General features: G+C 40.2%; 1 protein-coding gene across 1 annotated transcript in view; it reads left to right on the top strand.

Annotated features, from left to right (window-relative positions):
* Window positions 1–17,112, top strand: part of RRAS2 (RAS related 2) — a 44,857-nt gene that overhangs the window by 26,270 nt on the left and 1,475 nt on the right. Inside the window, exons 2-5 of the mRNA XM_074884816.1 lie at window positions 5,412–5,499; window positions 6,237–6,339; window positions 8,709–8,817; window positions 16,573–16,691. Of these exons, the coding sequence (XP_074740917.1) occupies window positions 5,412–5,499; window positions 6,237–6,339; window positions 8,709–8,817; window positions 16,573–16,691 (419 nt within the window). The remainder of the gene's footprint in view (window positions 1–5,411; window positions 5,500–6,236; window positions 6,340–8,708; window positions 8,818–16,572; window positions 16,692–17,112) is intronic.

Below are 17,112 nucleotides of genomic sequence, written 5' to 3'. Positions count from 1 at the left end.
CATGTATTTCAGGTATTTGGGAATGTACTCAAGTCTAAAGCTGAAGCTTTAATGTGTAGCATTCACCTACATGTTTGTTTTAAGTTCTAACTTATAAATTATAGCTAGGAAGGATTTTTGGGCTATTTGCAATCCTGAAATTGTAGATGCTATTTAAATCCAGAGCTGGTCTGTAACTTCAGCTGGAGGGTGGAAACCCTTCTATTTCCTTGCCTTCACTGGGTTGAAACCAAAAATTTAAACATGGAAAAAATTTAAATAAGCAACTAGTGGCTCTTTGAACCATTAAGTATATATTTAGTAAATACAAATGGAGATTATAGACACAGCAAGGATGAATATATGTTTTGTCATGTACCACTCCTTTAACTTACTCATAGTGGTGTGCTTTCACTGTGCTGGACTGCCTTTTATTGCATGTCCTTCAAGCTTTCTGTAAAGATAAAGTACGTACATTATGCAGCCAGCCTCGGGACTGCAGCTTATTGCAGCTCCCCATTGGTAGCATCTGACTTCTCTCTTGCCTTGGAACTTAAATGTTGGTGCAAAAGAAAGTAATCCAGTGGGTTTTCAGCTTGTGGACTATTGATGACCTTACAGAGAGTAAATAAGAGCTGCAGAAGAGCTGTGAAACTGCACTGGGGTTCTCCATCTTTCCATGTAAGATGTCTTTACTTAGTTGTTTTTATTAATTTATGAAGTGGGACTTGTAAGGCAGTCCAGCTAATGGAGGAATTTCCCTTATGTATATTAAAGGCAGCATAACAAAGGGGGAAGATGCTAAACTGAAAGCAGGTTTTCACATGTTCTCCTTGCCAAAAGACTTGAGAGATTGAAATAATGTTTTAGGGATTACTGTTACCTGGAGAAAGACTGCTAGAGCAGTGTTTGGTCCTGAGCACTGCAAGTAGAAACTCCTGTGAAGGTCAAGATTGTGTTTGAAATACACACACCTGTCATCCTAAAATGTATAGGAAGGGATTTTGGTGGTGGGTTGCCCATCCGCAAGTGATGTAGGTGGTCTGGGGATGGGGGGTTTTTGTTGTTGTTCATTGGTTTGGGTTTTTTTCTCTGAAGAAGGAATTGCATCATTGACAGACTTTCCCATCTCTGGACTTGTTTGCCTCAGTCTTAGAAAGAGGAAACCTAGAAAACTTGTTGCATAATATTTTGGGTAAATTGAATGGTTGATGAGACTACTGGGCTTGGCTTCTCATTTCCCTTCTAGGAGGTGGGTGGAAAGAGCCTTGATTTTACTAGTGATTAAGGGAGTGGTGTAACAGAAGAGCATTTTTCAAGTTATTATCTTAGAAGAAATTTAGTTTCTTCTAATTATTTCCTGCAGGCAGTGGCCAACTGCAGTGGAGCCAGCTGAATGAGACTTAGCTCCTCGAATTCGTCATAGAAACTCAACTGTTCCTGCAAGAGCACATCTGACAACCTGGTCTGTAATGGGTCACCCTGGAGAGTGGTCCAGTGTGTTTTATACTAGCTGGCATTCAGGACACCTGCTGTAGCTTTCTGGAATTTTTGTAGTTTAGCAGGGTAACTGCTTTGAAGTGTTAGGACTTCCACATACAGCTTTCATAAAGGACATAGTGGTAGGCAGGCCTTGGTAGTCAAATGCTGGTTTGTGTGTGTTTCTCTAATTTGTCTGGACTCAGTGTCAGCTCAAAACCAGTTGGCAGTGGTTTGCATCTGCTGGAATTGCACTCCTGTTAGTCTTTTAAGGAGTTCTGCCACAAACTCCTTGATATCTACAAAACAACTTATGCCAGTGTATGATTTTGGGCTTGCTGGGCATGCAGGCACCTTCCTACTGTTGCAGGGCGGCATTCAGAAGTGATGCTACAACATCATGGAGTGTTTCAGGATATGGTCTGACATCCCTTAGTTCTTTAAACACAGCAGCAGTAAGGTCCATTTCTGCTCAGATTGATAAATACTGTGTCTGCTACATCTAATTTTCATAAATCAGCCCTGACCGAATAAGGCCTGCAAGCTGTGGTTGACATGCTCCCTGTGGCAAATGGTCCCAGTGCAATTTGGGAAGACTCCTTCAAAACCAGCAGCTATTTCAGGCACACAGTTTTGTCCAGTGCCTGGAGGTAAACCACAATGCTAATTGCCTTGCAAATCTCTCCTGTAGTGGCTGTGACAGCAGATTTGGCAGCACAGCTCCATGGGAGGGAAGAAATTGTTCCTAAGAGGCTTGTTAAATGGGAGAGCTCTGGCATCTGCTCATTCTGAATTTGAGATGTGGCTGATTCTGGATCAGGGCAGCTTAGTGTTGTTCCCTTTCTTGAAGGAGGAACCATGTTCCATGTCTCTGTACCTAGTCTAGCATTCTTGTTTTGTGTGTAGTTTGCTTTTTTTAATAAAAAACCCAAAAAACCAAAAAGGATGGTGAGAATCACAGCAATGCCCTGGAGATTACCAAACATGCTCCAGTTCTTGGCTCTTGGACAGATAATAAGGAAAATATGAAGAATTCCTCTGAGAGTATTATGGTTTTCTTTTTCTGATGTCTCTCAGTGAAAAATATTGTCCATGTTAGATATAAACTTGTGGCTTTAGGTGGTCTACTGATACTGATTGATGAGAAGGAAATAAATAGATTCCAAATTCTCCCTTTTGTTTAAAACTTGGCATACTTTTACCGCTTTATAGATATAAAGGGTCAGACAGTAACTTTGAATTCTGCAGGAGAGAGAAAGTTGAAGCTGGAGAGGAACCAGGGAGTAACTTGAGAGTGCGTGCTTTATCTTTCAAATCAGAACCTTGAATTTCTAGATATACTGGCAACACCACCACTTTGTTTCCTTAATGAAACACAGGACTTAAAATTCTCTTCCTTATGATATGTCCTTCTAAAATCAGATTCTGTAAGTGATTTTATTTACACATTTGTATGTTCACGTAAGTGAATTTCTCTTCCATCTTTCAAAGAGTAAAGGCCACAGAAGACTTGAGACCCAATTTGTAGTTTATGAATAAATTAATTCCTAAAAAAGTCTGTTCTTAAGCTCCTGGATAGCACTTTTTGAGTCATGAATCTGGGTAAAAGAAGAGAAAAGAAGTTTTGAAGGCTGTGGTTTTTTACTCTTTAAATCTTCAGAGAAGCAAGGCAAAGGGACAACTGGAACAGTGTCTTCTGAGGGCTTGTTCAGTGGTGAGATGTTCTGCTGCCTGCAAATAGGCACTCTTCTGGAAAACTTAAAGTTTTTGTGTGCTCCATTTAAGATCCCATGACTGTTGGTTTGTTTGAATTTGAGGTGGAGTGGGGGGGGTGTTTATGGCTTTTTTTGTTTTGGGTGGGTGGGGTTTTGGGAAGAGGGGGAGATCTGAGGAGGGAGATTGCTTAGCCTGGGTGAATACTCTAAACAAGAGAGAAACCATTTCTTACCCAGAGATGAAACACTGTGAGAAAGGAGTGAATTACAGCATCTCATGTGCCACAGATGTCTCTGGTGGGACAGACTGCTAGGATTTCATGCTTCTCAGGGAGGAACATGGTTGGTTTAATGTTATTGCCACCTAAAGGTAGCTGGTTACACAGTGGTGCCGTTGATGCAGAGCAGCTGAGACTACTGCGTAGGTGTATCCTGAGAGGACACTTTACCGATGTCTGTTTAAAATGGAAAGGAGATGTGCAGAGCTGTTCAGTGTCTCTGCTGTAGGGGTCAGCAGTCTTTCGATATGGTGCCAGATCTAAATGAACAGATAAGCAGCAACCTGTACATACTCTTCCTGTAGCCAACTGCATGACAGTGAGGTTGTACTATATGAGTAAATGTTATGTATAGTATACACAGCTGGCAAAGTGTTTAACAACTGGTGGTGTTTTTCCTCCCAGTAAGGCTGCTGTAGCTCAGTTGATGAGCTCTGCTGGGGAACCCATGTCCATGCTGTTAAGCAGAAACCTAGTGTGGACATGCCGGGACAGTGGGAGTCAGCTGGGTGCAGTCAGGACAAAGTACTGCACTGAAACTGGACAAAAACAAATACAACCATATTAATAGAACTGTATCTGCAAGAACAGTTAACTGTGTTCTGCACTGACTGTGATGTGTGTGGAGAAGGTTAGTGGGCTGGTGCTGTAATTTCAGTTATTTCTGGGGGTTTTTTCCCTACTATGACATCTGTTGACTTTGATAAGTTTAGGGGAACAGAGTGGGGTTTTGTTGGTATCTTTGAACTTGTGTGATGGGAAGGACACTTCAGTAAGAACTGTTAATTTTGTGAATAAAACATACCCTGTTTTTGGTGATAGCTTCTTAATGCAAGAACAGCCCCCTTTTTTGCCTTCTGGGAGCCAATACGTAGTTTTAAAGCATTGCTGTTTCCTTACTGGCTTACAGACTGAATAATGTATGCAGGTAGTACTCCTTCAGTTATTGAGACATTCATCTGGGTGCATACGTGCCCTATGTGCTTGATTTCTGAGCAGTTGGGGTAGTACACATCCCCAGTGCCTGCTGCATTGGGCACAGAGGGGGAGGAATTTGATCAGAGTTCAGATTTGTTATGCCAGTGTGCTTTAGATTTGAGTGAAGATAACTTTGCTATGATTGCGTGCAAGCTAAAAATTCATCTTTTGAAATATAAACTTGTTGTCTTCAGATGGTATTGTTAACCCAGTATTCAATACCAGGTCACCCATTCTCTGGAAATATGTGCCAGAATCTGCTTTGCTTGCAGTTTGCTTGATAAGTGGAGCTTTGGGCTTAGGCAATGTGTGACCCAGGCGTTTCATGGCTTATTCTGCTTTCAGGAGTTTGTCTTTTTGGAGGTTGTGTGTACTTAAAGTCATTAAAACCAGGAGAGAAATCCTGGGAACAAGGATGATCCACTAAACTTTATTCAGTTTACAAGTTAATTGCCACTTGTGCTGTGTGGAGCTGCTGCTAGAAATTGTTATAAAACTGCTAGAGAATTTTGGAAGGAGCTGGGGAAGTCCTGGCACTTCCTAGAAACTACTGGTTCTGTGAGCAGGGGAGAAAATGCAGGAAACTTTTGAGAATTTAAAAAAAACCTTCTAAATCCTACCAGAAGTTCAGAGAAACATTTTTAGCCATTACTAGTGACCTTAAAAGCTGCTAGAAACTAAAGGTTTCTAGGGGTTCCTGCTGGGAAATTCTAGGAGTTACCAGAAATATCTAGAAAATGCTAGAAATTCTGTGGGAATCCAAATTCAGTGACTCTGCTAGTAATTTCTGCAATTTACGAGTGTTTACTAGGCATAGGAAGGCTGTTACCTGTTATCTTTTTGGATGAAGTGGCAAACAGTTGTACACAGGTAAAACCTACTCATCTTCCCTAAGCTGTGAAATGTACAGTTTTAGCATCTTACCTGATGAGTGTCCTGCATGTGCTTGTTCTTACACACAAACTTGTTTCATTTTCTGCAGTCCTATTTTGTTACGGATTATGATCCAACGATTGAAGACTCCTACACCAAGCAATGTGTGATAGATGAGAGAGCTGCGCGTTTGGACAGTAAGTAGCCCAGTTAAAGAGTGGTACTAAGAGCCAGTAGCTGTTGGTGCCTGTGTTTAGATCTGAATGCATAAAATGTAATGCAGGTAAACAACTGCTGCAGCATGTGGTTTTTATGTAAGTGAGTGACTGGTAAGGGCTACCTATCTTTGTTTTATTAATGAGATACACATACATAATCACTTCAAATCCTGGGTAAGTGTCTTTCTTTAAAGTAAATTGGATTTTTTTTTTAAGAATTATGTCTGAAGCCTTAGTGCCTACAAACCTAGGAGAATTTATATAACTCCTGGCAGTTACCTGGGTGACATTGTGGAATGAAAAACACATCGCTTGGTGATTGTGTGCTGCCTCTCCCAAGTGCAATATGAATGCTTTGTTTTAAAAGTTTCAGTTCTCCCTTGTCAGTGATTTCTTTAAGCACAAAGCAGTAACTCTCCCAACCCCCGTCCCCAAGTCTCTCTAAGCATTTTCCAGCTGTTTCAGCTGGTTGTGAATTAGCAAAAGTCCACCAAACTTTGTTGTTCGCTTTGTTTGGTAGGTCTTGAATTGTTCGGTCCGTCCATAAACTTGTTGGGAATCTTAGCAAAGATCCAATAGTATCTGTGAAAAGCGATTTCTGCTTAGTTACAATGTACAGGAGAAGCTCTCACAATATCTTGTTAGGAAGGTTTTTTTCCTCAGTCTGTACTCTTAAGAACATGAACTGTAGTAATACATGTTTTTCTTATGTTCAGTTCTGGATACAGCAGGACAAGAAGAATTTGGAGCCATGCGTGAACAGTACATGAGGACAGGGGAGGGTTTTCTGCTTGTTTTCTCAGTCACTGATAGAGGAAGGTAAGCCTGATGTTAAGTTATTAAAACAAACAAGTTGTAATTAATTTTAAATTGCTGCTTATCCTTTATTGAAATAACCTCAAACAGAAACAGTAAGTATGCATTCACTCTTCGATTCTGTGGTGTGATGCTCTTTCAGCGCTGATGAAAACCCATTTTAAACCAATCACTTGCTGAAAGTATCTTGTTTCTTGCAATAGATGACTTGAAAGGATACACAAAAAAACCCCAGCTCTCTTCAAGCACTTCATTACAGTCCGGAATACTAGTTTCCTGGAAGTGACAGAAATTTAAACTAAGGGCAACTTGCTATGATGTCTGGTCAGTTCTTAGAAATATCCCCTTGACTCATGCTCATCAACATCGAGTGTCTGGCTCTGGATTTCTGCATGGGTGTATCCATAGGGTATGTCTCTGCAGCCTTTTGCAGGCCCGGCTCACTCTGCTTACTCCCGTGAATTGTCTGGAACCTGCATAACTGACTGTGAAGTTGAGATGAAACGTATCTTTTTGGAAGCTCATGGAGCTTGGTTAGGTACCTCCTGATCATTGTAAGAATAGCAAAATGCCATGTCTATACAATCAATTAATATTTCAGCTGCGATCTTCCTCCGTTTAGCTTATCAGATATGTAGAAATAAAGAAGTGTTCAAGGATCTATCCTTCTACTTGCTTTGAGTTGTAACAGAAGAGCACTAAAGTGACAAAAAAATTTGTCTATGACTTCCCCCCCTTATAGATTCAATTTAGGCTCTAATAAGTTACTTCTAATTTTATTAATAGCTCTATAATGAGAATTAGGATAAATATTCTATGAAGCATGAGCATGTTTTCATTGGATATGTGTATTTCACTTAAGAATGCTGCTAAATGTATAAATTAATCTTGATGTACTATCCAGAAGAGTGTCTTATACTTCTGTCAGAGATCTGGGTCTGTGGATTTAAGATGTACTGAGCACTTGTGTTAACATAAATATTTTTGCTACAGAGGACTGTAGATTTTTTGAAGTTGTCAGGTGAACTCCTTGGTTTGTCTAACAATCTTCCGTTTTGTTTGCCCTTCTGGCTAAGGGTCTGCCTTGATTTTAAGCAGGTCTTGACACATTAAACCTGTATATTGCTCTCCTTTCTGAAATCCTTCAAAGACTTTGGAAGAGCAGAGTTTTCGTTTTTGTTCTGATATCCATTTGATTTAAGACTTACCTAGCCTGTCAATGAAGTATCTGCTAGTGGTGTCTGTCCTGCTTGTGTGGTGTAAAGTAATTCTGAAGCAAGAAGAAATCTAGAGAATGCGGTAACTTTCAACTCTCTTCCTCCAGTTGCTACAGACATCTGAGCAGAGTATTAAAACCTCTTATCTACATGGAGGTCCAACCATGCTTAGTGGCATACCTTTCTTTTAATTCACCTTTCTTCTCCTGATTGCTTTTTATGGATGAGGTGGATTGGCATTGTTATGTCTAACTGTATTTTCTTTTAATGCGACTTTCTTACTGATGATCACCTTGCTTTTAAATTTTAGTTTGCAAATCTAAGTGTAAATGGCTTCAGACTGTATGCCTGGAAGTAAATGTAGTGCTTGGAAAGTCTGTGCTCCAAAGGATATGTGATTGTCTGCAAGCATCTGTGCTGAAGCTCCTTATGTAGTGATGTAGCTTAAATAGTGTTTACTTGAAAACAGTGTTGGTTTTTTTTTCTCCAAAAATCATTGTTGAGGCCAGAATTAGCTTGTTTGATACACTGTCCTTGGAGAAGCTTTCTACTTGGTCACCTCCCCTTAAGCACTGCTGGAATATTCCTTACTGCTTGAACAGGATCAGTACCTGGTATAATTTAGTTGTTGACTGGAAAGCTTTCTGATCATTTAGCCCTGCCATTTTTCTGTTCTTCAAGAAATAAAATTTTCCAGCTTTGATAGCATCCCCCAAAATTCCCAGGAGTAGCTGTGGAAGTTGCCAGCTGAAATATTGATCACCAGGGTCTCTAGACCGTACTATGGATATTCTAGCCAGAGTTGAACTCCAAAGTCAGTATTTGTAGAATGGACTGTGGTTGTTTAATTCTCTGCAACACGTTGGCACCAGAGTCCCTCTAGATCGAGACACAGTAAGCATTTTGCTTACCCTGCAGACCCACCTAAGTCTAGTACATAGCACACTGCTAACTGGAGGATTTTTCTAGTTTGAGTGTTGAATTGTTCTCTAACTGGTCATGCTGTGACTGGACTCTGTGGAGTGCCTGCAGCTGTCTGCGCTTGTGTGGCGTGGCAGGGCAAGTCCAAATAGGTGACTCATAATTTCTGAACTTCTGCAGAACCTGAGAATCTGTGAATTAGTACACTGATGCTCTACTTTTATTCTTTTACAGTTTTGAAGAAATCTATAAGTTTCAGCGACAAATTCTTAGAGTGAAAGATCGCGATGAATTTCCTATGATTCTAGTTGGTAATAAAGCAGATCTGGATCACCAAAGACAGGTAATTCTTTTGCTATTAGTTACTGCTCACTTTCTTCTAGAAACTCTTACAGTTTTCCTCCCAAAAATAGAGTGGGAACAAGAAACAAATTTAAAAAAAAAATCATATCCTACTAACTAATTCCAGTGCAAGAAAGACAACTACACTGTTTGAAGAATCTTAGCGGCATGATGGCATTCCACATACAGCACATCTTCTGACTCAGTGGGGTTATGTTGAGACCAAATCTATTCACGTACGGAGTTGAGAGCTTTCTGTCATGACTTGATTACTCAGGCATGAACGTGTCCAATTCCTCCGTTCTGTAACTCTCCATAGTGCTCTGTGCCAAGCAGAGTGCATTCCAGCACCAGCTCTAACGATCCTGAGACTTCCGTGCTGTTGCTTTTATGGTTCACTGCTGTTATATATAAATAAGTAGCCATTCACTGTTTTCTATTTGGCCCCTCATCTTCTGCATAACTGACTTAAAGCTTTGAAAGTTGGAAGTACAGCAACACAATTACTGTCATATTTATGTACCTTAAAGTTTTGAAACTAGTAGATTTCAACCGCACCTCTGGTTGTAAGAGTTTAAAAGCTTTCCTTTAGAATCATTTAAAGAAGGAGCTTTAAATTTGTTTTCCCTGTTTACTCCTGATTTTTCATGAATCAAACTGGTTTGAGCTGAAATGAAAATAGTCTTACTACATCAGCAGGAAAGGGAACAGGTGTCAAACTTGTGTTCTTCAGCAACTTCTGAAATAAGTTTATAGTTTTCTTCTGAGACAGATGGCTCTTCAAGCTTGGTAGCAAACATATGATTGATTTTTATCTGAGAATAAACTAAATATTACTAAAATGCTGCAATTTTAAGAGTTTCACAAGGAAAACACACATTTAAACAAGATATTCTCAGATTTGTGTACCAGGGCATGACTTAGTTTCTCTCCACAAGTGCTTACATAGGTTTTGTTCCTTGCTACATAAATCTTTGTCAAAAAACAGTGACTGGAACAAGGAAGAAAAATAGGCTCAAAACAAATAAACAGTTTAGTGGGTTAGTATGTTGTTGTTGAATGAATTTCTTGAGTAAGAAAACCTTCAGTACAAAAAAGTTCCTGTTGAGTATGCTCCCTTGATTGTCACAGCCTCTTTACCTTAGAACCTGTGTAGAAAGATCATGACAAAATTAAAACCTATGCTGAAAGATACTGTCTTGAAAGAAGTTTTTCACAGAAGTAGCTCGTGAACTCATCAGAAGTAACATCATGTACTCATACATGCACAGAACTATCAGCCCGTCCCTGAGACAGAAGTGAAACTCTTCCACTCTTCAGTTATCATGTTCCCATCAAAATTTCTGAATTTAAACTTGCAGGTCCTGGAATATCATGTTCTTAATTTGATGCACAAATGTTGGCATGCAAGCCATGTAGGTTAAACTGAATGGTTCTGCAAACTGTAATTGCTGAAGGACAAACATCCAGATGCTTTAGGAGGGAAATAACATCATTGTTGTCAGCCCCAGTTCTCAGAGGATATCTGCAAATGTAGTTGGTAATCCTGTAGATCCATTTCTACAAGCAGTTACGAACTTTGTTCTCTCTCCCTAATGTTATTACACCGCATCTGTTTCTCCCTTAAAGGAAGAAGGAGGTGCCTGTTGCCTGTTCTCCTGCTAGTCCCTCTGTACCTGATTCGTAGCTGCTTTTGCAGATGATGATGGGCTGGTACACATTCAAGCTCAAAGCAGCTGTTTTCAAATTGCTTCACTTCACAGTTTTGCTGCTTATATCTGCACACAAATAAAAGCATATGTCCCCAAAAGCCCCTTTTGCTTTTTATGGCTATATTAATTGTCTTAATTGGTTAGATGCTGATGAGTATAACTTTTGGTGCTATCACACAATTTACATGCAAATTGGTGGATTTCTGACTTCCATCATAAGTTGGGGCTTAGACAGCTGTAGCTGAAAAAGCACTTCTAGGTTTGCTGAAACAGCTACTTATGTGTTCTTAAGTCTTCCCTGCACCTTTCCTGTCACATGGTGTGTTTCAGTTGGCCTTAAGTCAGTCTGAAGGAATGGTTTAGGGATGCTGAGCTGACATAATTGGTCCCCAGAAGGGAGAGGCTCCCCTCCCTCTTGACTTCATGTTTCGCTCTTTCCTTTGCTGGCCCTAGTTCTCACTTGAAGCACTTTGAGTTGAATCATCTCTCTAGACGGGGAGAAAAACAGATGAGCTGGAATGGCTTTCTGGGACCTGAGCTAAATCAGCTTGCAGTAAGATTTGAGTGCCAGTGCTTGAAGCATGGGAAGGGGTGGGACTGTGGCTCTGAGTGGAGCAGGGAGGAGTTGGGGTGGGGGGAAGAAAGTGAGACCTCGCCTTTTGGCAGCAGCAAGCAGTTAGATGTTATCAGCTGGATGTTAAACGCAGCCAGGCTTCTCGCTTCATCGGTGGGGTTGTTTCTGCGCCATCACGTGAACTCTTGATGCAGGCATCCAGTCAGTGAGTTGGACCAGCTTGCTGATAGGGCTGAAAACTAGTGCTGCCACCATGTCTCCCCAGGTATGGAAAAACTTCAACCTGACAAGCAAGGTCAGCCTGCTCTGACTACAGGTTTGCTGCACAGGCAGCTGCGATGGGAGGACTGGGGGCAAAGGTGAGAGTACTCCCTCAGCTTGGTTAGGAGTGCTGGGGGAGTGGGAAGTGTGGGGTGACCCCAGGTTGTAACTTGTGGGTGAAAATGTGAGAAGTGCTAGTCCTCTGCATTTTTGTGTTCTCAGTGTGCTGGCATGTCAGGCCTTAATTTGGTTACTCCAAAAACCTGGTCAGCCAGGCTAGAGTGTCACACTGCAGTTCTTTCACTTACCTGGCAGTTCTACAAGAAGTCATCTTACTCTCTTAACTTGTTTAATCATAAATATATGTTTTTCAGCTTCAGACTAAGTAACATTTTTAGAAATTCAGGAAGCTGGGTATGAGTGTTCAGAGCAAAACTACCTGTGCTAGGCATCTGCTGCCTTTTTCTGAAAGAGGCAAACCAGTGAAATGATAGAACACATGCTACCTCCGAGAGCATAAAACTAAGTTAAAGTAATTTAAGTGTGTGTTTTGATTGGCAAACGATACTCAATAGATTTAACACGCTGGAGTCCGAAAGAGATAAACGTGTACAAAAGTTTTGGATGTCTCAAGGGTCTGACCACACCTTTATGCAAGTAACTGTGTTTTGTAGGTGAACACAGTGCAGAGTACTATCATTGTGATACCATAAATTTGGAAGGAAATTATGTGTAACGAATAATCCTTGTGTGATGGCAACAGTTTCTTCGGAAATACGTGAACTGGGTTGTTCAGCAGAACTGCACAGGTGGTAGTATGATCTTGATGAAGTGTTGGGGCATACCGAAGGTGTAATCTACAATAGTAGTGGCTGTAATATACTATAGATCAACTCACAGGTGTTTTTGGAATGAGGGGTGAAAGAGGAAGTTTGAAATAGTGATCTGCTACAGTAATAACTGTAAAGATAAATGGAGTCAAGCAGACTTGTTTCCAGATTCCCCAGTCAGTTACAGATTGGTGACTGAAACCAAAATTGAAGCACCATCTCTTACTGTTATTAAAGTAAATGATATGTAGCAGTCTGTCTCTTAAATGGGTTAATTCTGTACAACTCAAACAATGCTGGATGTTTCTACAGTAAGATAATTCAGTAGAGCACCAGATGTTTTAGTAATAACCACTACTGACAGAGGAGTAGACTTGTCAGTGCAGGATATGTATGACTTTGTAGATAACTGCTAGCTTAAACTGGGTCAAGTCTGATCATTTCCCAGATGGCAGGGTTTCAAGGAAAACCCAGGTTGTAACAGGAAAGTGCTTGGGTTTTGTTAAATGCTGGTTTTTGCTTTTTGTATCATGACTGAACCAATACAGTCACCTAGTGCTAAGATCGTCTGTGCTGCTAGATGCCTTTAAAGCAAGGTTTTAAAGAGGGGTCCATGGCACTTCAGTTTATGCATAGACATGATGTGCAAAGCTGATGATCCCAAGCAAGGAGCCTTATGCTTTGACCTTGACCAGCATCAGCCTAGCTGCTAGCAAACAAGCAGTTAGCATGTTGGTTTTGCAGACTTTCTGCTTCACCAATATCTTGGCCTGAGATGGCTTATTCCAGGGAGTGGAGGGGTACAGGAACCTGGGAGGTGGCCTACCAGAATTCATTAACATTTCATTTTGGCCTTTCTCTTAACTATTGTGAACTTGTATGAAAGTGTGACAGTAACTTCTTGAGTGGTAGATTTTATGGCCACGTACAGTGATGCCTCTGTTCTCACAGATGGCTTGTACCTTCAGGTCTTCCCATGGCTTGACAGATTTTGAGCTTTATAGGTAACTAGCAATATGTGTCAGTGCTTCATAACCACAGTTTGTGTGTACCAAAGTGACCTTTTATATGAGAATGTGGACAAAATAGAATGAATGAACTACACCTGCAGGAAAGCATTATGGTAGCCTAGTGTAAGCGTGAACAAGCAGCACTTGTGGGTGGGCTGGTGAGGCAGAAAATCAGGACGACAGATGCAGTTGTCAGGAGTGATGGGGCTCTGGACAGGAATGGGCAGTGTTTCTGCGCAGGGAGTGCTGTAGGGTGACCGCAAGGAGCTAGAAATGGATTCCTCTCAAACTTGAGGACACACTTACCTGTTGCCTGCTGACACGACTACAACATGGACTTAGTCTTGCATAAGTGTCCAGGCAAAATACAGATAGTGTTATGTTAGGCAGTCTTGTAGAGTTGCTTTAGGTGCAGGAAAGAATAGAAACTTCAGAAATTAATATATTTCTGACAGTTCTCAGATATAGTAGTGAAGAAGGGATGTGTGAGATGTTCACAGGATTCTTGCGCAGATACTCAAATGGAAACTGTATCAGTAAGAAGACTGTTAACTTAGGGAGTTGGGAATAAGCTTTTCCAAGTTTGGCTTGCTCACATCTTTATAACAGTGTTTAATTTGAGAAACTTTTACCAAATGTCTGAACAGCATGAATGAATGATATCCAAAAATGAACAATAAAATATCCTGTAACAAAAGATAAGCATCGTTGTGATTCCCGTTATATTCCGTCTCAAGCTTACCAAAACAGAAATTTTCACTGCAGAACCAAGACACACATCTACACACACAGTTACTACCAGAAAATCTGCGGTTCTTTTTACTTCTGTCAAAATAAAATGCAGTGTTCTTTGAAGAAAAAGGACTTGGTTTTTATTTTGCTGATGACATTTAATAAGCTCTCCCATCACACTTACTGAAAAGCCTGTCATGACATAGGGTTGTTTTACTTGAGAAGGGAGAATAAAAAGATGTAAATTCATATTTTTGTTTTCAAGTATTTCTATGTTTGTATTTACTACATTTCCCTTAGTTTTGAAAATTAAACTGGTATGTTCTGGCCTCTAATTTACAGCTTGGGCACTGCGAATGCTTCCGTAGTGTGCCCAAAAGCAAGTATTTTTTTTAAACTGACTTTGTTGAGGTCACTAAAATTGACCACAAGCTGCTTGACAAGATACTTGTAAGACTGTCAAAAAGATTATTTTGGAACTAAGCAATCACAGATATTCTAGTAAATACAATAGGGCTTTAATGTTTTATCTACAATATTTTAAATGTGGAATATTGTGGAAGTGTAGCTTGATTTTGTTACAGTGTTAGTTTGACTTGTACCTCTAACGTGCTTTAGATACAATAATGAAGAAAATAATAACCATGTATGTTTAAAGACTGCGTTCAGTTTCTCCTCAGGATTATACATTTCTTCCCAGTTTTACTGACTTTTATTAGCCCCTCACTTTCTGAGGGTACAGTAGACTATGGAGGGAAGAAGAAAATGGGATTAGTTTTGCAAAAACTGTCACATCTGTACTTTAACTTACTTTTGTCTGATGAGTGAGGCAGAGATACATAGAAGGAAGCCCTGATGCAGACTCTGCGGGATTCTGCAATGTCATTGATGTGCCAGAAAACAGCTACGAATGTTTTTCAGAGTGCAGCCTTCATAAGCTTTGGAATAAGGATATATCAACATCTGGGGCTGGAGAGGAAGGTGAAAGTACGTTTGTTCTAGATGTGGAGCAAAATTCCTGAATATCATTCAGTTTTCAGACAGCAGTGGGGAATTGAAGGATCCCCGTTGTTCTCACTTTGTGCCCTGCAGTCAAAAATGCAGCTCCAGTAGTTGATCTTGAGGTTGGGCTGGTTTTCAGGGTGTTTTTTGGCTTCAGGTGATGGTAATAACACTGAAATAAATGGTGAGTTTCTGTGAGTGTTTGAGATCAGCAGATGCATCCTGAGTTACTCCAGCTAATGGCACAAGGTGCTGGGGGCTCCCTGTAGAGCTTCATGAGGGTTTAGTGGGAGCAGCCCTGAGTTCAGCAGTAAAGATATGACTGCTGTGCCAGTGGGGGTGCTAAGGACAGAGGAATCACACACGCATTGAGATGCCGTGCATGAAGGTGCTCAAACTGTGTGTGTAGCTGTTAGGAAAATACGTTGCAAGCTAGAAGTACTTCTGTATCTTGCACTGTGGTGACTGCTGCCAGTGATGCTTTTTTATTCCCATCTAGTTCCATTTCTCTGTAGCTCCTTAATCTAAGTGAATATCTGAGTGCCTTTTCAAAACTAAATTAAAAATAAAATCTCTTTTTTTTATTCTCATCATATCAGTCCTTTACGTGCTGGTTTAACATTCTCTGTGAAAGCTGTGTAATCTTTGCAATTCTTCCACTAGCCATTGTCTTGGCAAGATCTGTTGTACTTCCTTTTATCACTGAAAGCTGCCCTTTCCTCCCTGGCCCTGTGGGTGACCTTCCCGTTGAAGCCTTGCATGCCTTGCACTGCTTAGGTTGGCCTTCTGTTGTCTGACCTCACTGCTTTCTACTTCATCCACAAATATGCAGTGATCTCCTTTGGTTTTGCCCTGTGACCGACTTATTCCTCCTTCCTATAATGGTCCACTAGCTTCCTGCCTTCTATTTCATCATGTTAAATTTAATATCAGCTCTTTATGACGCTCATTACTTGCTCTTCATCTCCCTTTCCTCTGTTGTCGCAAGGAGTCAAGAGGTAGGCAGGGTTTCTTTAGCATATTTGGATAGCCTGAAGGATTCATGGATTTTTAGATCTCCTGTAATTTAAACTATGTTTAAAACTGGCTGCATTATTATTTTGCTGTGTCACAAATAGATTTTTTTTTTTAAATTAATTTTATAAAGATTCAGAAGCTAAACATCAGTTCTTGTTTTAAAAGTAGTAATAGGATTTTTTTTCCTCTAGATTTAGCTGGGATAGGGAGAAGGTGAATTTAGCAATAGTATTCACATTTCTGTTAGTAATCCAGCAGATGCTGACAAGCACTTTTTTAGGGGAGGAGTGGGGGACTCTTGTCTGCCTGTGAAGGAAAACTTGGTCTTGTTATGCAGAACTGAAGACGAGGCAGCTGCAGCGAGGGAAATTCCTTGGGGGGGTCAGTCTTTGTCTATTGCAGAAACTTCTAAAAAGAAGTCTTCACTTGAATTTGAAAAGATGTATTACGTGGATTTATTTCCCAGTTGTAGAAACAGTAGGACAGTGTAGAAACTATTCTGTGTCCAAATAAGCATTATTGTTTGAGGGAAATAAATCCATAACGTGTCTGTGCAGTGTCTACTGATCTGAAAGTGCCTGCAGCAGCCTTGAACTTAATGATTGATGTCTGTTACAGGTGACACAAGAGGAAGGTCAGCAGCTGGCACGGCAGCTTAAAGTAACGTACATGGAAGCCTCAGCAAAAATCAGATTGAATGTAGACCAAGCTTTTCATGAACTTGTCAGAGTTATAAGGTGAGACCAGATAATTAATTTTCCTACATTAATGGATACCTACAGCAAATGAATTGAAATGTAGTGGGAAATAGCTGTGAAAATTCTGCCTGCTGTTACCTGTACACTTTAACCAATGCTCTCCATTATAAAATATTCCTGTGTATTAGAAAAAATGTTTACATGAATGTAGTATGTATTTGAAGGAGGATTTCTTCACTTTAATATCTCAGATTTTATTGATCATCCAGTAAGTAAGCCTGATAAACTGTGAGATTGGCCTTCTGTAAAATAAGGCATTTTTTTAAAAAAAAGCTACCCCCCAAAAAATCTAATCATTTAATCAGTAGTTTGAGTGTCAAAAGTAAGTCCATCCTCTAATAGAAGTGTAAAAACAGTAATTTCAAATAAAGTTTTTAACTGAAAATGATTCTGTGAATTT

This window comes from Strix uralensis, chromosome 15 (assembly GCF_047716275.1).
Source record: "Strix uralensis isolate ZFMK-TIS-50842 chromosome 15, bStrUra1, whole genome shotgun sequence".
Lineage (NCBI taxonomy): Eukaryota > Metazoa > Chordata > Aves > Strigiformes > Strigidae > Strix > Strix uralensis.
This window is presented reverse-complemented; position numbering and strand designations above follow the sequence as displayed.